Below are 25,065 nucleotides of genomic sequence, written 5' to 3'. Positions count from 1 at the left end.
ATTTTAATAGTTTGAATAGTATAATGAAGACAGTGTGACAATATGGAATCCATATAAGAAGGTTTACGCTGCTGCTACTCTCTGTTTACCATGTATACACAGTCACGTTAACCACACCTACATGTACATAATACCTCAATTAGCCCCAATAACCGTTGCCTCTATATAGCCTCTCTACTGTATATAGCCTCTCTACTGTATGTAGCCTCTCTACTGTATGTAGCCTCTCTACTGTATATAACCTCTCTACTGTATATAGCCTCTCTACTATATATAACCTCTCTACTGTATATAGCCTCTCTACTGTATATAGCCTCTCTACTGTATATAGCCTCGCTACTGTATGTAGCCTCTCTACTGTATATAGCCTCTCTACTGTATATAGCCTCTCTACTGTATAAAGCCTCTCTACTGTATAAAGCCTCTCTACTGTATATAGCCTCTCTACTGTATATAGCCTCTCTACTATATATAACCTCTCTACTGTATATAGCCTCTCTACTGTATATAGCCTCTCTACTGTATATAGCCTCTCTACTATATATAACCTCTCTACTGTATATAGCCTCTACTGTATATAGCCTCTCTACTGTATATAGCCTCGCTACTGTATGTAGCCTCTCTACTGTATATAGCCTCTCTACTATATATAACCTCTCTACTGTATATAGCCTCTCTACTGTATATAGCCTCTCTACTGTATATAGCCTCTCTACTATATATAACCTCTCTACTGTATATAGCCTCTCTACTGTATATAGCCTCTCTACTGTATATAGCCTCGCTACTGTATGTAGCCTCTCTACTGTATATAGCCTCTCTACTGTATATAGCCTCTCTACTGTATAAAGCCTCTCTACTGTATAAAGCCTCTCTACTGTATATAGCCTCTCTACTGTATGTAGCCTCTCTACTGTATATAACCTCTCTACTGTATGTAGCCTCTCTACTGTATGTAGCCTCTCTACTGTATGTAGCCTCTCTACTGTATATAACCTCTCTACTGTATGTAGCCTCTCTACTGTATATAACCTCTCTACTGTATGTAGCCTCTCTACTGTATATAACCTCTCTACTGTATGTAGCCTATCTACTGTATATAGCCTCTCTACTGTATGTAGGTTCTCTACTGTATGTAGCCTCTCTACTGTATATAACCTCTCTACTGTATGTAGGTTCTCTACTGTATGTAGCCTCTCTACTGTATATAGCCTCTCTACTGTATGTAGGTTATCTACTGTATGTAGCCTCTCTACTGTATATAACCTCTCTACTGTATGTAGCCTCTCTACTGTATGTAGCCTCTCTACTGTATATAGCCTCTCTACTGTATGTAGCCTCTCTACTGTATATAACCTCTCTACTGTATGTAGCCTCTCTACTGTATATAACCTCTCTACTGTATGTAGCCTCTCTACTGTATATAACCTCTCTACTGTATGTAGCCTCTCTACTGTATATAACCTCTCTACTGTATATAGTCTCTCTACTGTATATAGCCTCTCTACTGTATAGAGCCTCTCTACTGTATAAAGCCTCTCTACTGTATATAACCTCTCTACTCTATATAGACTCTCTACTGTATATAGCCTCTCTACTGTATATAGCCTCTCTACTGTATGTAGCCTCTCTACTGTATGTAGGTTCTCTACTGTATGTAGCCTCTCTACTGTATGTAGGTTCTCTACTGTATGTAGCCTCTCTACTGTATAAAGCCTCTCTACTGTATATAGCCTCTCTACTGTATATACCCTCTCTACTGTATGTAGCCTCTCTACTGTATATAGCCTCTCTACTGTATAAAGCCTCTCTACTGTATATAGCCTCTCTACTGTATAAAGCCTCTCTACTATATATAACCTCTCTACTGTATATAGCCTCTCTGCTGTATAAAGCCTCTCTACTGTATAAAGCCTCTCTACTGTATATAGCCTCTCTACTGTATATAGCATCTCTACTGCATATAGCCTCACTACTGTATGTAACCTCTCTACTGTATGTAGCCTCTCTACTGTATATAACCTCTCTACTGTATGTAGCCTCTCTACTGTATATAACCTCAGTACTGTATGTAGCCTCTCTACTGTATATAACCTCTCTACTGTATATAGCCTCTCTACTGTATATAGCCTCTCTACTGTATAGAGCCTCTCTACTGTATAAAGCCTCTCTACTGTATATAGCCTCTCTACTCTATATATACTCTCTACTGTATATAGCCTCTCTACTGTATATAGCCTCTCTACTGTATGTAGCCTCTCTACTGTATATAGCCTCTCTACTGTATATAGCCTCTCTACTGTATGTAGCCTCTCTACTGTATATAGCCTCTCTACTGTATAAAGCCTCTCTACTGTATATAGCCTCTCTACTGTATGTAGCCTCTCTACTGTATGTAGGTTCTCTACTGTATGTAGCCTCTCTACTGTATGTAGGTTCTCTACTGTATGTAGCCTCTCTACTGTATAAAGCCTCTCTACTGTATATAGCCTCTCTACTGTATAAAGCCTCTCTACTGTATATAGCCTCTCTACTGTATATAGCCTCTCTACTGTATGTAGCCCCTCTACTGTTTATAGCCTCTCTACTATATAAAGCCTCTCTACTGTATATAGCCTCTCTACTGTATAAAGCCTCTCTACTATATATAACCTCTCTACTGTATATAGCCTCTCTGCTGTATAAAGCCTCTCTACTGTACATAGCCTCTCTAATGTATATAGCCTCTCTGCTGTATAAAGCCTCTCTACTGTTTAAAGCCTCTCAACTGTATATAGCCTCTCTGCTGTATAAAGCCTCTCTACTGTATAAAGCCTCTCTACTGTATATAGCCTCTCTAATGTATATAGCCTCTCTACTGTATATAGCCTCTCTACTGTATATAGCATCTCTACTGCATATAGCCTCTCTACTGTATGTAGCCTCTCTACTGTATGTAACCTCTCTACTGTATATAGCCTGTCTACTGTATATAGCCTCTCTACTGTATATAGCCTCACTACTGTATATAGCCTCTCTGCTGTATATAGCCTCTCTACTGTATGTAGCCTCTCTACTGTATGTAGGTTCTCTACTGTATGTAGCCTCTCTACTGTATATAGCCTCTCTACTGTATATAGCCTCTCTACTGTATGCAGTTTCTCTACTGTATGTAGCCTCTCTACTGTATGTAGATTCTCTACTGTATGTAGCCTCTCTACTGTATAAAGCCTCTCTACTGTTTATAGCCTCTCTACTGTATATAGCCTCTCTACTGTATATAGCCTCTCTACTGTATGTAGCCTCTCTACTGTATGTAGGTTCTCTACTGTATAAAGCCTCTCTACTGTATATAGCCTCTCTACTGTATATAGCCTCTCTGCTGTTTAAAGGCTCTTTACTGTATAAAGCCTCTCTACTATATATAGCCTCTCTACTGTATATAGCCTCTCTACTGTATAAAGCCTCTCTACTATATATAACCTCTCTACTGTATATAGCCTCTCTGCTGTATAAAGCCTCTCTACTGTATAAAGCCTCTCTACTGTATATAGCCTCTCTACTGTATATAGCCTCTCTACTGTATAAAGCCTCTCTACTGTATGTAGCCTCTCTACTGTATGTAGGTTCTCTACTGTATGTAGCCTCTCTACTGTATGTAGGTTCTCTACTGTATGTAGCCTCTCTACTGTATAAAGCCTCTCTACTGTATATAGCCTCTCTACTGTATATAGCCTCTCTACTGTATGTAGACTCTCTACTGTATATAGCCTCTCTACTGTATAAAGCCTCTCTACTGTATATAGCCTCTCTACTGTATAAAGCCTCTCTACTATATTTAACCACTCTACTGTATATAGCCTCTCTGCTGTATAAAGCCTCTCTACTGTATAAAGCCTCTCTACTGTATATAGCCTCTCTACTGTATATAGCCTCTCTGCTGTATAAAGCCTCTCTACTGTATAAAGCCTCTCTACTGTATATAGCCTCTCTGCTGTATAAAGCCTCTGCTGTATAAAGCCTCTCTACTATATATAACCTCTCTACTGCATATAGCCTCTCTGCTGTATAAAGGCTCTCTACTGTATAAAGCCTCTCTACTGTATATAGCCTCTCTACTGTATATAGCCTCTCTACTGTATGTAGCCTCTCTACTGTATGTAGGTTCTCTACTGTATGTAGCCTCTCTACTGTATGTAGGTTCTCTACTGTATGTAGCCTCTCTACTGTATAAAGCCTCTCTACTGTATATAGCCTCTCTACTGTATATAGCCTCTCTACTGTATGTAGCCTCTCTACTGTATATAGCCTCTCTACTGTATAAAGCCTCTCTACTGTATATAGCCTCTCTACTGTATAAAGCCTCTCTACTATATATAACCACTCTACTGTATGTAGCCTCTCTGCTGTATAAAGCCTCTCTACTGTATAAAGCCTCTCTACTGTATATAGCCTCTCTACTGTATATAGCCTCTCTGCTGTATAAAGCCTCTCTACTGTATAAAGCCTCTCTACTGTATATAGCCTCTCTGCTGTATATAGCCTCTCTGCTGTATAAAGCCTCTCTACTGTATATAGCCTCTCTACTGTATAAAGCCTCTCTACTGTATATAGCCTCTCTACTATATATAGCCTCTCTACTATATATAACCTCTGTACTGTATATAGCCTCTGCTGTATAAAGCCTCTCTACTGTATATAGCCTCTCTACTATATATAACCTCTCTACTGTATATAGCCTCTGCTGTATAAAGCCTCTCTACTGTATAAAGCCTCTCTACTGTATATAGCCTCTCTACTGTATATAGCCTCTCTACTGTATGTAGCCTCTCTACTGTATGTAGCCTCTCTACAGTTATTTTTCAGTGTCTTTTTACTTTTGTTTTTATTTCTTTAGATATCCATTGTTCACCTAATACCTATTTTTTACTTTAAAATTGCGCTGTTCATTAGGGCCTGTCAGTAAGCATTTCACAGTAAGAACTACACCTGTTCTATTCAGCGCACGTGACAAATAAACTTTGATTGGACACAGACATGTCATATTTGGCAATTTGCACCATATCAATTCAATGCATCAGCATATTTTTGGTTTACACTTTTGGTCAAAAGCCAACAATCACGCTAGTCAAGTCTCAGACTTTCCGTGGTTGAATTGGACAACAAAGTGTTAAGAAATTGGTGCAGTTCATAAAGAAACTGCAAATACTTGTTTGACCTTTGACATGTGTCTAAATAAATATGATTTGGTCTATGTATCCCTTAACATCTGCTTCTTGACTTCAATAGATCACAAAGCCGTCTGGAATTTTCAGTTTTTCACAACTGATTTGGCGCATTGAAGGGAACAAAGGTCCATGCTCTTCAAACACTTCATCCAGACATCGAAACATACTTCTAATTTTGCTCCATGGCCCGTAGTCATTGCAAAATCCAATATTGCTTTCAATTTCAATATATCTCTTTAAATCAAATTTCTCCATCAAAACTACACACGTGTCAACCATTGATTAGTTCATATCTAGGCACAACATTATTTGTGTGTGGATGCATATTTATTCACGGGACCTTAATCATGGACATTTCCTCAAAGAAATTGTTAATAAAATATCAATATGTCTCCTTGAATGATATCAGTCATTTACATTTCTCAACATGGATGCATCTGAAACAGTCTCAAAATGATCAAATACTAATAACTTTGGTGAGACACTTACAGAACATAAGAAATATTTGGAACTAGTGGTTGGCCCATTTGACAGTTTCACGGGATTTAACATGAAACCGTCAACAACAAAAATAATTAAACACATAATTTCAGATTTAAACAATCCTTAGTTCATTATATGAACAATGACAATAATTAAATGTTAATTCATTCACTTTTTTTCCACTGTAATAAAAAGCCTTTGTTAATTGCGACATCTTGTATTTTTCCACAGTGCTGCCCAAAGGCACAAGTTTAAGATCCACCCCTGGCAATAATTACCTTGGTTGAATTTAAAAAGCCCCAACTCAGACTCAGACTCCAGTTAATTCATTTCTCAGTGTACATGTAACACCAGAGGACAGAGAATGAAGGAAATACCACTGTCTGTCATTATTGTACTACACATCTGGTCCTACGGTGTTAAAGGTAAGACATTTTGATCATTCAATGAAGATTGCGTTTAGTATTCTTTACACATTCAAGGAATTGTGAGTACTGATGTTTTACAGGCAGTGCCTATATGTGGTGTAACGTGTAACTAATAAAAAGGCCTAGTACAGGGCAGAAACACTCATCTATACATTCCTTATCCAAGATAAGTGGGTTAACTGTCTGTTCAGGGGCAGAACGACAGATTTGTACCTTGTCAGCTCGGGGGTTTGAACTCGCAACCTTCCGGTTTCTAGTCCAACGCTCTAACCACTAGGCTACGCTGCCGTCCCCAGATGATGCATAACAATAAATGTATTTTCTGTCAATTTCCAGCTCAAGAATCTGGAAAAGTCTGTGAAAGACCCCAACTGGACAATGGCTTTGTTGACCCGGAGCAGAACATGTACCAGGATGGCATGACTTTGACTTATGCCTGTGATAAAGGTCTGAAAACACCAATGGAAGGCTGGTGGGGGATGATTACATGTGAGAATGGTAGATGGTCTGATACTCCTCTGTGTACGGGTAAGTACTGTCTTCTCTAACCTTGATCTATAGCAAAGAGGCTTATGTAAGTGTGGTGTAAAAACTCAGAAAACTATCCCTTTCGGTACAGGAAAGAGGGGATGTTGGTGTGACAGGACATATGATACACTTGTGTTGTGAACAACGTTCAGTACTATCATCTCCTGTACTTCGTTGTCCTTTATTTCTTCACTAATCATTGTTTGTACTGTATCTTCACAGCCAGTCGTTCTTGTGATGCACCTCCTCAAGTGAACCATGCAACCGTTGTTCAACAATATCAAAACAACTTTAGTAATGGATCAAAAGTGGTTTATAAATGCAAAAGATCCTACATAATGGAAGGGAATGCAGATGTAGTCTGCCTTTTAGGAGAATGGACCTCCGCCCCCACATGCAGTGAGTACTGACTTAAAGGGATTGCGCCAGATTTGGGCAAATAAGCCCTTTTCCTATTTACCCTGAGTGAGATGAACTTGAGCATGCTATCCGTTCCGGTAGACTTCCAGTCACTGTGCTAACGCTAATTAGCATTGGCTCGCAAAACTACCTCTAACTTCCTTCATATTGTGCACAGAGACATACCATTTTTATCCATTACTTCATCTTGATTTGGGTAAATAGAAGCAGGGCTTAAAATCTCACACTATCCCTTTAAGATCCAACTGATTTCGGCATTTGACATCTGTCCTGTATTTTTGTGTCACTGAAGAGAGCAGTACTAAATTGCTAAAGCGTTACATGTTGCGCATTACAAACGGAAAGCAGATTTCTGATTGAGCTGACAAATGCACGTAACATCGCCTTTAAATTTCAATCAGGCTGTAACTCTGCATTTCCCTGATATTGATTGAACAGAGTGTGAGGGTGTGTCCTGGTGGCAGGGAAGTCAGGTGCAGGAGATCCAACTTGGTATAAAACGGAGCAGTATAATTCATTAATTAAATAAACAGGTTAATTAATTAAATATATAGTGTGAATTTACAATGTTATTTGTAAGAGACCTGGATTGCTGAAACGTTACAGGTTTTTGGAAATTATTTTGCTGGTATTTTATTAGGATCCCCATTAGTTGTTGCAAAAGCAAAGCTACTCTCAAACACAAAACATGATACAGAATACAGAACATCAATAGACAAAAACGGCTCAAGGACAGAACTACATAACTGTTTTAAAAAGGCACACGTAGCCTACATATCATTACATACACACAAACTATCTAGGTCACATAGGCGTTGTGCCTCAAGGTGTTGCTTTATCTGTTTTTTTTAAAACCAGGTTTGCTGTTTATTTGAGCAATATGAGATGGAAGGAAGTTCCATGCAATAAGGGCTCTATATAATACTGTACATTTTCTTGAATTTGTTCTGGATTTGGGACTGTGAAATACCCCTGGTGGCATAAGTGTGTGTGTAAGAGCTGTGTGAACGTTGACTATGGAAACAATTAGGGGTTTTCAACACCTTAATGTTTCTTAATAAAAGAAGAAGTGATGCAGTCAGTCTTTCCTCAACTCTCAGCCAATAGAGACTGGCATGTATAGTATTGATATCAGCCCTCTGATTACAATAAAGAGCAAAATGTGCCGATCTGTTTGGGGCCAGCTGCAGCTTAACTAGGTTGCACGTTACAAATGTAATGCTAATTTCCGATTGAGTCGACATATGCAGAGTTTACCGTGAATGTGGTCTCCGCTAAAGCAGGAACATTGCCTTTAAATTTCATCAGGCTGTAATGCTGCATTTCCACGATACAGATTGATCAGACTCCTAAGTTTCATGGCCTCAATCCAAAAACGAATGCAGGAAAGGTAAATGACAGAAAAAACAGCTGTAGAATCAATACATTTATTATGTCTTGTGGTTTCCAATGTCTAATGTCTCATAGCAGCTTCATTTTTACAGATATCTGCTGTAACTGTCTCCAACAGGTGATGAGGCCTCACCCAATGTCAGACCCTCTGCCAGACCACAACCTGGTGGTCCATTTTTACCTGGTAATTCAAGCTTTCTGTTTTCCACTTTTCAGCATGAGACTTAATATTATAATCTTATTTAGTGAACAAAACAGAAGCTAGTCCAGGAACACTTACTTAAATCTTCCAAGTGTGATGCTTTATAATTTGTTACAAGCCTTTATATTGTGTTATAACGAGACTTTAACCCCATCAGTGCAGAGACCCCATCAAAAATGGGCTTTTTTATTTATCTGACTTTCCTTTATCTGCATGTCCAGCCCTTATATTTCACCTCACAATGAAGTGTTTTGCCATTTTCTTTTTAGAACAACCAGGGTTACAAGTAAAACACAAAATCCAGGGGACATCCAGGGGTCGAATATGCTAATGACACATCTTATAATGCATTATAGTTGCATCATAATGCATTATATATGGATGCTTAAAGTACATTTTTTACCACAATTCCTTTCACCTGGAAGTGGCCTGGATTATGACCTGAAATGTCTCAGAACAATATGAGCATTATTTTTGTAATCCTGAAGAGCTATATGTGTTGTTCAGTTGATAGGTGTGGAGAGAAGCCAACAGTTGATAATGGGGATTTTATCAGTGACTCTGACAGAAATCCAATGGCATTGACCTTCACATGCATTAACTATTATAAACTTGTGGGCCCAGAGCAAGTGGTGTGTCATAATGATCAAACGTGGTCAGAGCTCCCCATTTGTAAAGGTAAGTCAATTAATCACTTGCTAAAATTAGCAAGATACCATCACACATCTAATTGTCTTGTCTCATAATATATCAACCTTCGTTCACACTCTTATATCAACTCTTTATATACCAGCTCCCTGTACCTTGACAAAAACAAAAGGACTTTTGACGTGCTGTATCTTACAAAGATATGTTTGTGAAGGAAGGAGAGAGTCAGACATTTCTCTGTAAAGTAACTGATTCTTCGGGACGACCTTTTGTTGCTGATGTTCGATGTCAGAATGAACGAGTGACAATTGGCAGATGTACACGTATGTATGATGAACTACACACAACACAAAGAAACAGATTATACAGTTCTTAATTAACACAATGTTTTCTTTGTTTATCAATTGTTTATCATTTAGTTTAGTTTATTATGTTTAAAGTCGACTGTAAATGAGTCCCTAAAAATATATTATCACAAACTCAATGTATAAACCTTCATTAATCACTTTTATATTCATTCTCTTTTTACAAAGTGGGCTGCAAACTGCAAAAAAGGGTTAAATATTGGCTGGATCTTACACAGGATATGTTTGTAAAGGATGGACTTCAGACATGGAACTGTAAACAAACGGATTACAAGGGTCGTCGTCTTGTTGCAATTGTTGAATGTCAGAGAGGAAGTGTGGACGTAGGCGGTTGTAAGTCTAATGCAACAGTAGGAAAGAGAATATAATCAACTGAAACACATTCTACACAGGTTTTTTGTCAAGTGTGAACACATATTGTCTTTAAGTTACAATAGTTGTACATGTCAGTTACTGAAAATGATACTGTAAGCCTCATAAGAGACTAAATATTAACTACAATGTCATCCCATTTAGGTTACCAGCTAAACTAATATTTGGTAAGTGTTTATGGATCTCTGCACAGGTATTAAACTCAAGCAAACTTCAATGGAGGTTTTGTCAGTGTCAGATATAAATGAATAGAATCAAGAAATGGTGAGGCCAGTCCCATAAATACTGACATTAGTTGTGGTGAGTCTCTTTCCTCTTATGTAACTTCAACAAGGTTGTGTATTTTCTTCACAGGCCTGGTGAATCAATGCAACAAACCCAAAGCTGCAGCAAATCCCCTGGAAGAGAGGATTTCCCACGTTGGCCAACAATCAAGATCATGATGTGTTTGATAAAGTTGCTTTTACATTTGGTTCATGATATGGAATCTGTCTCATAACACAGGGGGTTAGTAGGGGAGCAGAGAGGAAAGGAGGCCCACCATCTTAGGATAGGAGGCTGTCTGACAAGATTCAGACAGTCATTCTGAATGATTCAAAAGAAATGAAAAATACATGTTGAACATAATAATGGGAAGGTTGATGAAACAGTTGATCAGCAAAACATTTCATATTGATCCTCTATTCATTTAAAGCAGCAAACTACTGGTAGTCAATGGGAGTCAAATCAATAGAATGTACAGTATACAATGGACATGGATGCATGTAGAAAATGTCATGGCTTGGATCTATAAAAGAGATATAATTAGACATGTGTGTGTGTGCTTTTATATGCCTTTATTGGTTTTACACCAAATCAATTCACTAACAAATGTGTCAAACACAACACACATCAACAGTTGACACTAACCAACAACTAAGTATCCAGAAGCATATTCAGTAGAACAAAAGACAGAAATGACTATTAAACATATTTTAATAGTTTGAATAGTATAATGAAGACAGTGTGACAATATGGAATCCATATAAGAAGGTTTACGCTGCTGCTACTCTCTGTTTACCATGTATACACAGTCACGTTAACCACACCTACATGTACATAATACCTCAATTAGCCCCAATAACCGTTGCCTCTATATAGCCTCTCTACTGTATATAGCCTCTCTACTGTATGTAGCCTCTCTACTGTATGTAGCCTCTCTACTGTATATAGCCTCTCTACTATATATAACCTCTCTACTGTATATAGCCTCTCTACTGTATATAGCCTCTCTACTGTATATAGCCTCGCTACTGTATGTAGCCTCTCTACTGTATATAGCCTCTCTACTGTATATAGCCTCTCTACTGTATAAAGCCTCTCTACTGTATAAAGCCTCTCTACTGTATATAGCCTCTCTACTGTATATAGCCTCTCTACTATATATAACCTCTCTACTGTATATAGCCTCTCTACTGTATATAGCCTCTCTACTGTATATAGCCTCTCTACTATATATAACCTCTCTACTGTATATAGCCTCTCTACTGTATATAGCCTCTCTACTGTATATAGCCTCGCTACTGTATATAGCCTCGCTACTGTATATAGCCTCTCTACTATATATAACCTCTCTACTGTATATAGCCTCTCTACTGTATATAGCCTCTCTACTGTATATAGCCTCTCTACTATATATAACCTCTCTACTGTATATAGCCTCTCTACTGTATATAGCCTCTCTACTGTATATAGCCTCGCTACTGTATGTAGCCTCTCTACTGTATATAGCCTCTCTACTGTATATAGCCTCTCTACTGTATAAAGCCTCTCTACTGTATATAGCCTCTCTACTGTATGTAGCCTCTCTACTGTATATAACCTCTCTACTGTATGTAGCCTCTCTACTGTATGTAGCCTCTCTACTGTATGTAGCCTCTCTACTGTATATAACCTCTCTACTGTATGTAGCCTCTCTACTGTATATAACCTCTCTACTGTATGTAGCCTCTCTACTGTATATAACCTCTCTACTGTATGTAGCCTATCTACTGTATATAGCCTCTCTACTGTATGTAGGTTCTCTACTGTATGTAGCCTCTCTACTGTATATAACCTCTCTACTGTATGTAGGTTCTCTACTGTATGTAGCCTCTCTACTGTATATAGCCTCTCTACTGTATGTAGGTTATCTACTGTATGTAGCCTCTCTACTGTATATAACCTCTCTACTGTATGTAGCCTCTCTACTGTATGTAGCCTCTCTACTGTATATAGCCTCTCTACTGTATGTAGCCTCTCTACTGTATATAACCTCTCTACTGTATGTAGCCTCTCTACTGTATATAACCTCTCTACTGTATGTAGCCTCTCTACTGTATATAACCTCTCTACTGTATGTAGCCTCTCTACTGTATATAACCTCTCTACTGTATATAGTCTCTCTACTGTATATAGCCTCTCTACTGTATAGAGCCTCTCTACTGTATAAAGCCTCTCTACTGTATATAACCTCTCTACTCTATATAGACTCTCTACTGTATATAGCCTCTCTACTGTATATAGCCTCTCTACTGTATGTAGCCTCTCTACTCTATATAGCCTCTCTACTGCATATAGCCTCTCTACTGCATGTAGCCTCTCTACTGTATATAGCCTCTCTACTGTATAAAGCCTCTCTACTGTATATAGCCTCTCTACTGTATGTAGCCTCTCTACTGTATGTAGGTTCTCTACTGTATGTAGCCTCTCTACTGTATGTAGGTTCTCTACTGTATGTAGCCTCTCTACTGTATAAAGCCTCTCTACTGTATATAGCCTCTCTACTGTATATACCCTCTCTACTGTATGTAGCCTCTCTACTGTATATAGCCTCTCTACTGTATAAAGCCTCTCTACTGTATATAGCCTCTCTACTGTATAAAGCCTCTCTACTATATATAACCTCTCTACTGTATATAGCCTCTCTGCTGTATAAAGCCTCTCTACTGTATAAAGCCTCTCTACTGTATATAGCCTCTCTACTGTATATAGCATCTCTACTGCATATAGCCTCACTACTGTATGTAACCTCTCTACTGTATGTAGCCTCTCTACTGTATATAACCTATCTACTGTATGTAGCCTCTCTACTGTATATAACCTCTCTACTGTATGTAGCCTCTCTACTGTATATAACCTCTCTACTGTATGTAGCCTATCTACTGTATATAGCCTCTCTACTGTATGTAGGTTCTCTACTGTATGTAGCCTCTCTACTGTATATAACCTCTCTACTGTATGTAGGTTCTCTACTGTATGTAGCCTCTCTACTGTATATAGCCTCTCTACTGTATGTAGGTTATCTACTGTATGTAGCCTCTCTACTGTATATAACCTCTACTGTATGTAGCCTCTCTACTGTATGTAGCCTCTCTACTGTATATAGCCTCTCTACTGTATGTAGCCTCTCTACTGTATATAACCTCTCTACTGTATGTAGCCTCTCTACTGTATATAACCTCTCTACTGTATGTAGCCTCTCTACTGTATATAACCTCTCTACTGTATGTAGCCTCTCTACTGTATATAACCTCTCTACTGTATATAGTCTCTCTACTGTATATAGCCTCTCTACTGTATAGAGCCTCTCTACTGTATAAAGCCTCTCTACTGTATATAACCTCTCTACTCTATATAGACTCTCTACTGTATATAGCCTCTCTACTGTATATAGCCTCTCTACTGTATGTAGCCTCTCTACTCTATATAGCCTCTCTACTGCATATAGCCTCTCTACTGCATGTAGCCTCTCTACTGTATATAGCCTCTCTACTGTATAAAGCCTCTCTACTGTATATAGCCTCTCTACTGTATGTAGCCTCTCTACTGTATGTAGGTTCTCTACTGTATGTAGCCTCTCTACTGTATGTAGGTTCTCTACTGTATGTAGCCTCTCTACTGTATAAAGCCTCTCTACTGTATATAGCCTCTCTGTATATACCCTCTCTACTGTATGTAGCCTCTCTACTGTATATAGCCTCTACTGTATAAAGCCTCTCTACTGTATATAGCCTCTCTACTGTATAAAGCCTCTCTACTATATATAACCTCTCTACTGTATATAGCCTCTCTGCTGTATAAAGCCTCTCTACTGTATAAAGCCTCTCTACTGTATATAGCCTCTCTACTGTATATAGCATCTCTACTGCATATAGCCTCACTACTGTATGTAACCTCTCTACTGTATGTAGCCTCTCTACTGTATATAACCTATCTACTGTATGTAGCCTCTCTACTGTATATAACCTCTCTACTGTATGTAGCCTCTCTACTGTATATAACCTCTCTACTGTATATAGCCTCTCTACTGTATATAGCCTCTCTACTGTATAGAGCCTATCTACTGTATAAAGCCTCTCTACTGTATATAGCCTCTCTACTCTATATATACTCTCTACTGTATATAGCCTCTCTACTGTATATAGCCTCTCTACTGTATGTAGCCTCTCTACTGTATATAGCCTCTCTACTGTATATAGCCTCTCTACTGTATGTAGCCTCTCTACTGTATATAGCCTCTCTACTGTATAAAGCCTCTCTACTGTATATAGCCTCTCTACTGTATGTAGCCTCTCTACTGTATGTAGGTTCTCTACTGTATGTAGCCTCTCTACTGTATGTAGGTTCTCTACTGTATGTAGCCTCTCTACTGTATAAAGCCTCTCTACTGTATATAGCCTCTCTACTGTATATAGCCTCTCTACTGTATGTAGCCCCTCTACTGTTTATAGCCTCTCTACTATATAAAGCCTCTCTACTGTATATAGCCTCTCTACTGTATAAAGCCTCTCTACTATATATAACCTCTACTGTATATAGCCTCTGCTGTATAAAGCCTCTCTACTGTATAAAGCCTCTCTACTGTACATAGCCTCTCTACTGTATATAGCCTCTCTGCTGTATAAAGCCTCTCTACTGTTTAAAGCCTCTCAACTGTATATAGCCTATCTGCTGTATAAAGCCTCTCTACTGTATAAAGCCTCTCTACTGTATATAGCCTCTCTAATGTATATAGCCTCTCTACTGTATATAGCATCTCTACTGCATATAGCCTCTCTACTGTATGTAGCCTCTCTACTGTATGTAACCTCTCTACTGTATATAGCCTGTCTACTGTATATAGCCTCTCTACTGTATATAGCCTCACTACTGTATATAGCCTCTCTGCTGTATATAGCCTCTCTACTGTATGTAGCCTCTCTACTGTATGTAGGTTCTCTACTGTATGTAGCCTCTCTACTGTATATAGCCTCTCTACTGTATGCAGTTTCTCTACTGTATGTAGCCTCTCTACTGTATGTAGATTCTCTACTGTATGTAGCCTCTCTACTGTATAAAGCCTCTCTACTGTATATAGCCTCTCTACTGTTTATAGCCTCTCTACTGTATATAGCCTCTCTACTGTATATAGCCTCTCTACTGTATGTAGCCTCTCTACTGTATATAGCCTCTCTACTGTATATAGCCTCTCTACTGTATAAAGCCTCTCTACTATATATAACCTCTCTACTGTATATAGCCTCTCTGCTGTATAAAGCCTCTCTACTGTATAAAGCCTCTCTACTGTATATAGCCTCTCTACTGTATATAGCCTCTCTACTGTATAAAGCCTCTCTACTGTATGTAGCCTCTCTACTGTATGTAGGTTCTCTACTGTATGTAGCCTCTCTACTGTATGTATGTTCTCTACTGTATGTAGCCTCTCTACTGTATGAAGCCTCTCTACTGTATATAGCCTCTCTACTGTATATAGCCTCTCTACTGTATGTAGACTCTCTACTGTATATAGCCTCTCTACTGTATAAAGCCTCTCTACTGTATATAGCCTCTCTACTGTATAACGCCTCTCTACTATATTTAACCACTCTACTGTATATAGCCTCTCTGCTGTATAAAGCCTCTCTACTGTATGAAGCCTCTCTACTGTATAAAGCCTCTCTACTGTATATAGCCTCTCTACTGTATATAGCCTCTCTGCTGTATAAAGCCTCTCTACTGTATAAAGCCTCTCTACTGTATATAGCCTCTCTGCTGTATAAAGCCTCTGCTGTATAAAGCCTCTCTACTATATATAACCTCTCTACTGCATATAGCCTCTCTGCTGTATAAAGGCTCTCTACTGTATAAAGCCTCTCTACTGTATATAGCCTCTCTACTGTATATAGCCTCTCTACTGTATGTAGCCTCTCTACTGTATGTAGGTTCTCTACTGTATGTAGCCTCTCTACTGTATGTAGGTTCTCTACTGTATGTAGCCTCTCTACTGTATAAAGCCTCTCTACTGTATATAGCCTCTCTACTGTATATAGCCTCTCTACTGTATGTAGCCTCTCTACTGTATATAGCCTCTCTACTGTATAAAGCCTCTCTACTGTATATAGCCTCTCTACTGTATAAAGCCTCTCTACTATATATAACCACTCTACTGTATATAGCCTCTCTGCTGTATAAAGCCTCTCTACTGTATAAAGCCTCTCTACTGTATATAGCCTCTCTACTGTATATAGCCTCTCTGCTGTATAAAGCCTCTCTACTGTATAAAGCCTCTCTACTGTATATAGCCTCTCTGCTGTATATAGCCTCTCTGTATAAAAGCCTCTCTACTGTATATAGCCTCTCTACTGTATAAAGCCTCTCTACTGTATATAGCCTCTCTACTATATATAGCCTCTCTACTATATATAACCTCTGTACTGTATATAGCCTCTGCTGTATAAAGCCTCTCTACTGTATATAGCCTCTCTACTATATATAACCTCTCTACTGTATATAGCCTCTGCTGTATAAAGCCTCTCTACTGTATAAAGCCTCTCTACTGTATATAGCCTCTCTACTGTATATAGCCTCTCTACTGTATGTAGCCTCTCTACTGTATGTAGCCTCTCTACTGTATATAACCTATCTACTGTATGTAGCCTCTCTACTGTATATAACCTCTCTACTGTATGTAGCCTCTCTACTGTATATAACCTCTCTACTGTATATAGCCTCTCTACTGTATATAGCCTCTCTACTGTATAGAGCCTATCTACTGTATAAAGCCTCTCTACTGTATATAGCCTCTCTACTCTATATATACTCTCTACTGTATATAGCCTCTCTACTGTATATAGCCTCTCTACTGTATGTAGCCTCTCTACTGTATATAGCCTCTCTACTGTATATAGCCTCTCTACTGTATGTAGCCTCTCTACTGTATATAGCCTCTCTACTGTATAAAGCCTCTCTACTGTATATAGCCTCTCTACTGTATGTAGCCTCTCTACTGTATGTAGGTTCTCTACTGTATGTAGCCTCTCTACTGTATGTAGGTTCTCTACTGTATGTAGCCTCTCTACTGTATAAAGCCTCTCTACTGTATATAGCCTCTCTACTGTATATAGCCTCTCTACTGTATGTAGCCCCTCTACTGTTTATAGCCTCTCTACTATATAAAGCCTCTCTACTGTATATAGCCTCTCTACTGTATAAAGCCTCTCTACTATATATAACCTCTCTACTGTATATAGCCTCTCTGCTGTATAAAGCCTCTCTACTGTATAAAGCCTCTCTACTGTACATAGCCTCTCTACTGTATATAGCCTCTCTGCTGTATAAAGCCTCTCTACTGTTTAAAGCCTCTCAACTGTATATAGCCTCTCTGCTGTATAAAGCCTCTCTACTGTATAAAGCCTCTCTACTGTATATAGCCTCTCTAATGTATATAGCCTCTCTACTGTATATAGCCTCTCTACTGTATATAGCATCTCTACTGCATATAGCCTCTCTACTGTATGTAGCCTCTCTACTGTATGTAACCTCTCTACTGTATATAGCCTGTCTACTGTATATAGCCTCTCTACTGTATATAGCCTCACTACTGTATATAGCCTCTCTGCTGTATATAGCCTCTCTACTGTATGTAGCCTCTCTACTGTATGTAGGTTCTCTACTGTATGTAGCCTCTCTACTGTATATAGCCTCTCTACTGTATGCAGTTTCTCTACTGTATGTAGCCTCTCTACTGTATGTAGATTCTCTACTGTATGTAGCCTCTCTACTGTATAAAGCCTCTCTACTGTATATAGCCTCTCTACTGTTTATAGCCTCTCTACTGTATATAGCCTCTCTACTGTATATAGCCTCTCTACTGTATGTAGCCTCTCTACTGTATATAGCCTCTCTACTGTATATAGCCTCTCTACTGTATAAAGCCTCTCTACTATATATAACCTCTCTACTGTATATAGCCTCTCTGCTGTATAAAGCCTCTCTACTGTATAAAGCCTCTCTACTGTATATAGCCTCTCTACTGTATATAGCCTCTCTACTGTATAAAGCCTCTCTACTGTATGTAGCCTCTCTACTGTATGTAGGTTCTCTACTGTATGTAGCCTCTCTACTGTATGTAGGTTCTCTACTGTATGTAGCCTCTCTACTGTATAAAGCCTCTCTACTGTATATAGCCTCTCTACTGTATATAGCCTCTCTACTGTATGTAGACTCTCTACTGTATATAGCCTCTCTACTGTATAAAGCCTCTCTACTGTATATAGCCTCTCTACTGTATAACGCCTCTCTACTATATTTAACCACTCTACTGTATATAGCCTCTCTGCTGTATAAAGCCTCTCTACTGTATAAAGCCTCTCTACTGTATAAAGCCTCTCTACTGTATATAGCCTCTCTACTGTATATAGCCTCTCTGCTGTATAAAGCCTCTCTACTGTATAAAGCCTCTCTACTGTATATAGCCTCTCTGCTGTATAAAGCCTCTGCTGTATAAAGCCTCTCTACTATATATAACCTCTCTACTGCATATAGCCTCTCTGCTGTATAAAGGCTCTCTACTGTATAAAGCCTCTCTACTGTATATAGCCTCTCTACTGTATATAGCCTCTCTACTGTATGTAGCCTCTCTACTGTATGTAGGTTCTCTACTGTATGTAGCCTCTCTACTGTATGTAGGTTCTCTACTGTATGTAGCCTCTCTACTGTATAAAGCCTCTCTACTGTATATAGCCTCTCTGCTGTATAAAGCCTCTCTACTGTATAAAGCCTCTCTACTGTATATAGCCTCTCTACTGTATATAGCCTCTCTGCTGTATAAAGCCTCTCTACTGTATAAAGCCTCTCTACTGTATATAGCCTCTCTGCTGTATATAGCCTCTCTGCTGTATAAAGCCTCTCTACTGTATATAGCCTCTCTACTGTATAAAGCCTCTCTACTGTATATAGCCTCTCTACTATATATAGCCTCTCTACTATATATAACCTCTGTACTGTATATAGCCTCTGCTGTATAAAGCCTCTCTACTGTATATAGCCTCTCTACTATATATAACCTCTCTACTGTATATAGCCTCTGCTGTATAAAGCCTCTCTACTGTATAAAGCCTCTCTACTGTATATAGCCTCTCTACTGTATATAGCCTCTCTACTGTATGTAGCCTCTCTACTGTATGTAGCCTCTCTACAGTTATTTTTCAGTGTCTTTTTACTTTTGTTTTTATTTCTTTAGATATCCATTGTTCACCTAATACCTATATTTTACTTTAAAACTGCGCTGTTCATTAGGGCCTGTCAGTAAGCATTTCACAGTAAGAACTACACCTGTTCTATTCAGCGCACGTGACAAATAAACTTTGATTTGACACAGACATGTCATATTTGGCAATTTGCACCATATCAATTCAATGCATCAGCATATTTTTGGTTTACACTTTTGGTCAAAAGCCAACAATCACGCTAGTCAAGTCTCAGACTTTCCGTGGTTGAATTGGACAACAAAGTGTTAAGAAATTGGTGCAGTTCATAAAGAAACTGCAAATACTTGTTTGACCTTTGACATGTGTCTAAATAAATATGATTTGGTCTATGTATCCCTTAACATCTGCTTCTTGACTTCAATAGATCACAAAGCCGTCTGGAATTTTCAGTTTTTCACAACTGATTTGGCGCATTGAAGGGAACAAAGGTCCATGCTCTTCAAACACTTCATCCAGACATCGAAACATACTTCTAATTTTGCTCCATGGCCCGTAGTCATTGCAAAATCCAATATTGCTTTCAATTTCAATATATCTCTTTAAATCAAATTTCTCCATCAAAACTACACACGTGTCAACCATTGATTAGTTCATATCTAGGCACAACATTATTTGTGTGTGGATGCATATTTATTCACGGGACCTTAATCATGGACATTTCCTCAAAGAAATTGTTAATAAAATATCAATATGTCTCCTTGAATGATATCAGTCATTTACATTTCTCAACATGGATGCATCTGAAACAGTCTCAAAATGATCAAATACTAATAACTTTGGTGAGACACTTACAGAACATAAGAAATATTTGGAACTAGTGGTTGGCCCATTTGACAGTTTCACGGGATTTAACATGAAACCGTCAACAACAAAAATAATTAAACACATAATTTCAGATTTAAACAATCCTTAGTTCATTATATGAACAATGACAATAATTAAATGTTAATTCATTCACTTTTTTTCCACTGTAATAAAAAGCCTTTGTTAATTGCGACATCTTGTATTTTTCCACAGTGCTGCCCAAAGGCACAAGTTTAAGATCCACCCCTGACAATAATTACCTTGGTTGAATTTAAAAAGCCCCAACTCAGACTCAGACTCCAGTTAATTCATTTCTCAGTGTACATGTAACACCAGAGGACAGAGAATGAAGGAAATACCACTGTCTGTCATTATTGTACTACACATCTGGTCCTACGGTGTTAAAGGTAAGACATTTTGATAAACACTAACTATTCATTCAATGAAGATTGCGTTTAGTATTCTTTACACATTCAAGGAATTGTGAGTACTGATGTTTTACAGGCAGTGCCTATATGTGGTGTAACGTGTAACTAATAAAAAGGCCTAGTACAGGGCAGAAACACTCATCTATACATTCCTTATCCAAGATAAGTGGGTTAACTGCCTGTTCAGGGGCAGAACGACAGATTGTCAGCTCGGGGGTTTGAACTCGCAACCTTCCGGTTTCTAGTCCAACGCTCTAACCACTAGGCTACGCTGCCGCCCCCAGATGATGCATAACAATAAATGTATTTTCTGTCAATTTCCAGCTCAAGAATCTGGAAAAGTCTGTGAAAGACCCCAACTGGACAATGGCTTTGTTGACCCGGAGCAGAACATGTACCAGGATGGCATGACTTTGACTTATGCCTGTGATAAAGGTCTGAAAACACCAATGGAAGGCTGGTGGGGGATGATTACATGTGAGAATGGTAGATGGTCTGATACTCCTCTGTGTACGGGTAAGTACTGTCTTCTCTAACCTTGATCTATAGCAAAGAGGCTTATGTAAGTGTGGTGTAAAAACTCAGAAAACTATCCCTTTCAGTACAGGAAAGAGGGGATGTTGGTGTGACAGGACATATGATACACTTGTGTTGTGAACAACGTTCAGTACTATCATCTCCTGTACTTCGTTGTCCTTTATTTCTTCACTAATCATTGTTTGTACTGTATCTTCACAGCCAGTCATTCTTGTGATGCACCTCCTCAAGTGAACCATGCAACCGTTGTTCAACAATATCAAAACAACTTTAGTAATGGATCAAAAGTGGTTTATAAATGCAAAAGATCCTACATAATGGAAGGGAATGCAGATGTAGTCTGCCTTTTAGGAGAATGGACCTCCGCCCCCACATGCAGTGAGTACTGACTTAAAGGGATTGCGCCAGATTTGGGCAAATAAGCCCTTTTCCTACTTACCCTGAGTGAGATGAACTTGAGCATGCTATCCATTCCAGTAGACTTCCAGTTATTGACTCGCACAACTACCCTTGTCTTCCTTCATTCTGGACGCAGGGATATACAATTTTTAACCATGACTTCATCTTGAGTTTGGGTAAATCGAAGCAGGGCTTAAAATCTCATACTATCCCTTTAAGATCCAACTGATTTCTGTATTCTGACATCTGTACTGCATGTTTTGTGTCACTGAAGAGAGCAGTACAGCATTGACTTTGAGCTTCAGTCCAGAGTCCTCCAGAAGGGTTTCTCATAATATAACATAATCACGTGTTTAAAACTGACCATAAGCTTCCGTTTCGTTGAAAAGTCAAAAGTGAGCAAATAACATTTCATGTAACAATCACATGTATCTCTTAATCTGAAATCTAATCACATGTTATTGGTCAAGTACACATCTTTTTAGATGTTATCACATGTTATTGGTCAAGTACACATATTTTTAGATGTTATCACATGTGCAGCAAAAATGCTTGTGTTTCTAGCTCCAACAGGGCAGTAATACATGGCATTAAAACCAATTGAAATAAATAAAAATACACACATAATCCGGAAAAATTAAGAAATTAAGAAATATCAGAACAATATTTTTTTAATACGCTGCTATACTGTAAAGCTTAGTGTGGTCATTCATTAAAGACATAATAGGAATATATTGGTACATTTTGAAAGGGTCATTTCGCAGCCTTCCTTGCTGAAATCTAACCTAAAGCAGGTAAAGTCAATAACAACACATGCAACCTGTGGAAAACATTTATTTCTGTTTGCTGATTTCAATCTTTTACCAGATTCATTTTCACACCTACCATAACACTCTCCAACAGGTCATGAAGCCTTACGGAAGTGTAGGGACAACGAGTTTCAGTGCAGTAACAGAAGGTGTATACCGACCATCTGGAGGTGCGACAAAGATGACGACTGCTCAGACAACAGCGATGAGGAAAACTGTGGTAAGTCAAAAACAACAAACTTTTCTGAAATCTTCCAATTGCCTATATACCTTAATATGCTAATTTAGCTAGAGGGGAAGGGAAGGTCTCGGGGGCTTTCCTTCCTCTATGAACCTGTTTTATCTCAGTCATTCTCGGTAGGTGTATTTTGTCTCTTAGTTACAATAGTTGTACTTAAATAAATGTTACAGTAGGCCTATTTTTTGTCTCTCAGAATATGAACTACCATGTCATCCCATTCAGGTTATGAAAATGTAGATCCATAATGGGTACGTTTTTCGTGCATCCCTACACGGTGGATTAAAAAACGTGTAAGAGTTTACAGTATTAAAAATATGATGATTTTTATTTCAGGTTGTTCATGATGAAGATGTGACTTACCGAAAGACCCGAGGATGGATAATACCTTGTCCAGTTGTTCACATATTACAACATATGTGTATTTTCTTAACAGGGCTAGGAACAGCAAATCACCCGAAGAGAGGAAAAGAAAAATAGATTGTTTAGGATAAAACTGATAAATGTAGCTTTTACATTTGGGTCATGATATAGAAAATGATTTACAGCACAAGGGCTTCAAAATTCAAGAGGCACTCGCACATCTAAGCAGTCTTTTTTTGCAGGTGCATGGTAACAGTTGAACAAGATGAAGGAAAAAGGAAACCGCACACTGCTCTTGATAGTATCACTGATCTTTAATGAGCTTACGTATCGGCCTCACGGCCTTCGTCAGGGCTTTTAGCACAAGGGGTTAAAATGGAGGGGAGCAGAGTAGGGTTCCATCATGACCGATCTCCATCATCTTAGGACTGGATAGAGCCTCCTGGGTGACGCAGTGGTCTAAGGCTGTGCCAGTAGATATCCTGGTTCGAGTCCAGGCTCTGTCGCAGCCGCCCAGCCGGCAGGGATGTTCTTGTCCCGTTGTGCTCGAATGACTCCTGTGGTGGGATGAGTGCAATGCATGCTGACATGATCACTAGGTGTGCAATAGTAAAGAACTGCTCATGACTGGATTACATTTGGAAACAACAATCTGAAACTGTCAATAAATGAATGTGTATGTGGGACACTGATCCTTCTGTATCTTACATATGGTTTTCTTTATTTAGAGGTTGAATTGGACAGAGAAGTCGAGTTTATTTAGAGGTTGTATTGGACAGAGAAGTCGAGTTTATTTAGAGGTTGTATTGGACAGAGAAGTCGAGTTTATTTAGAGGTTGTATTGGACAGAGAAGTCGAGTTTATTTAGAGGTTGTATTGGACAGAGAAGTCGAGTTTATTTAGAGGTTGTATTGGACAGAGAAGTCGAGTTTATTTAGAGGTTGTATTGGACAGAGAAGTCGAGTTTATTTAGAGGTTGTATTGGACAGAGAAGTCGAGTTTATTTAGAGGTTGTATTGGACAGAGAAGTCAAGTTTATTTAGAGGTTGTATTGGACAGAGAGAGAAGTCGAGTTGATTTAGAGGTTGTATTGGACAGAGAGAGAAGTCAAGTTTATTTAGAGGTTGTATTGGATAGACAGAGGAAAGTCAAGTTTATTAAGAGGTTGTATTGGATAGACAGAGAGAAGTCAAGTTTATTTAAGCAATAAGGCTTGAGGGGGTGTGGTATATGGCCAATATACCACGGCTAAGAGCTGTTCTTATGCACAATGCAACGCAGAGTGCCTGGATACTGGCCATATACCACATATCCCTGAGGTGCCTTATTGCTATTATAAACTGGTAACCAACATAATTAGACCAGTAAAAATAAATGTTTTGTCATACCCATGATATACCATGGCTTTCAGCCAATCAGCATTCAGGGCTCGAACCACCCGGTTTATAATGCACATTAATGAACATGGTGATCTCCTATAAGGCAACATATACATCCCCATAAGGACAGTACATAAGGACAGTACATCCCCATAAGGACAGAAACCTATCATAAGTATCAAGCGTCTCAGAGTAGAAGTGCTGATTTAGAATCAGTTTTGCCTTTTAGATCATATTGAATAAGATTACATGGACGGAAGGATGGCCTGATCCTAGATCAGGGTGTTTTATACATACTACCTAGGCTGTTCCCTCCTGTCCATTGTGAAAGAAACATGATATACATAATATACAGAATACTTTAAGATTGATTCAGACGTGGTTGACCTCATGATACACTGATTAAACAGCCCTTTCTAGTTTTGAGGAGCCTGCTGGGTGTCGGGACGTCACCCCTAGACGCATTGCATTTCCCCCACTGATGGTGTAATTGGTTATGGTTACTATTGGGGGAG

General features: G+C 38.7%; 1 protein-coding gene and 2 long non-coding RNA genes across 4 annotated transcripts; all 3 read left to right on the top strand.

Moving 5' to 3' along the window:
- The first annotated feature begins 7,051 nt into the window (after positions 1 to 7,051).
- On the top strand, positions 7,052 to 9,189 carry LOC135563062 (uncharacterized). Its single transcript, XR_010460258.1, has 3 exons — positions 7,052 to 8,456; positions 8,577 to 8,642; positions 9,168 to 9,189. It is a non-coding gene; the product is annotated as an uncharacterized LOC135563062 (long non-coding RNA).
- Positions 9,190 to 9,540: 351 nt separating this feature from the next.
- LOC135563061 (uncharacterized) lies at positions 9,541 to 10,854 on the top strand. Its single transcript, XR_010460257.1, has 4 exons — positions 9,541 to 9,631; positions 9,842 to 10,006; positions 10,190 to 10,212; positions 10,400 to 10,854. It is a non-coding gene; the product is annotated as an uncharacterized LOC135563061 (long non-coding RNA).
- Positions 10,855 to 20,682: 9,828 nt separating this feature from the next.
- LOC115103327 (coagulation factor XIII B chain-like) lies at positions 20,683 to 23,878 on the top strand. 2 transcript variants are annotated; one of them, XR_003859577.2, is made up of 6 exons: positions 20,683 to 20,804; positions 21,150 to 21,341; positions 21,564 to 21,740; positions 22,665 to 22,790; positions 23,005 to 23,059; positions 23,145 to 23,878. XR_003859577.2 is itself a non-coding variant. In XM_029624204.2 (6 exons), exons 1-5 carry the CDS (start codon positions 20,744 to 20,746, stop codon positions 23,054 to 23,056), a joined length of 579 nt encoding a protein of 192 aa, XP_029480064.1. In that variant the 5' UTR covers positions 20,684 to 20,743; the 3' UTR covers positions 23,057 to 23,059; positions 23,145 to 23,878. The 2 variants fall into 2 exon arrangements, 1 of the variants encoding a protein (XP_029480064.1); XM_029624204.2 differs by having other exon boundaries at positions 20,684 to 20,804; positions 23,034 to 23,059.
- Positions 23,879 to 25,065: the final 1,187 nt, after the last annotated feature.

Source organism: Oncorhynchus nerka, linkage group LG20, assembly GCF_034236695.1.
Source record: "Oncorhynchus nerka isolate Pitt River linkage group LG20, Oner_Uvic_2.0, whole genome shotgun sequence".
Taxonomy (NCBI): Eukaryota; Metazoa; Chordata; class Actinopteri; order Salmoniformes; family Salmonidae; genus Oncorhynchus; species Oncorhynchus nerka.
Note: the sequence above shows the minus strand (reverse complement) of the source record. Positions and strands in the feature narration are given on the sequence as shown.

Coding starts and splice junctions, on each gene's coding strand:
- LOC115103327 (XM_029624204.2), top strand. CDS start 20,744: ATGAAGGAAATACCACTGTCTGTCATTATTGTACTACACATCTGGTCC. Junction 21,741..22,664: donor GACCTCCGCCCCCACATGCA/GTGAGTACTGAC, acceptor ACTCTCCAACAG/GTCATGAAGCCTTACGGAAG. Junction 22,791..23,033: donor CAGCGATGAGGAAAACTGTG/GTAAGTCAAAAA, acceptor CATCCCATTCAG/GTTATGAAAATGTAGATCCA.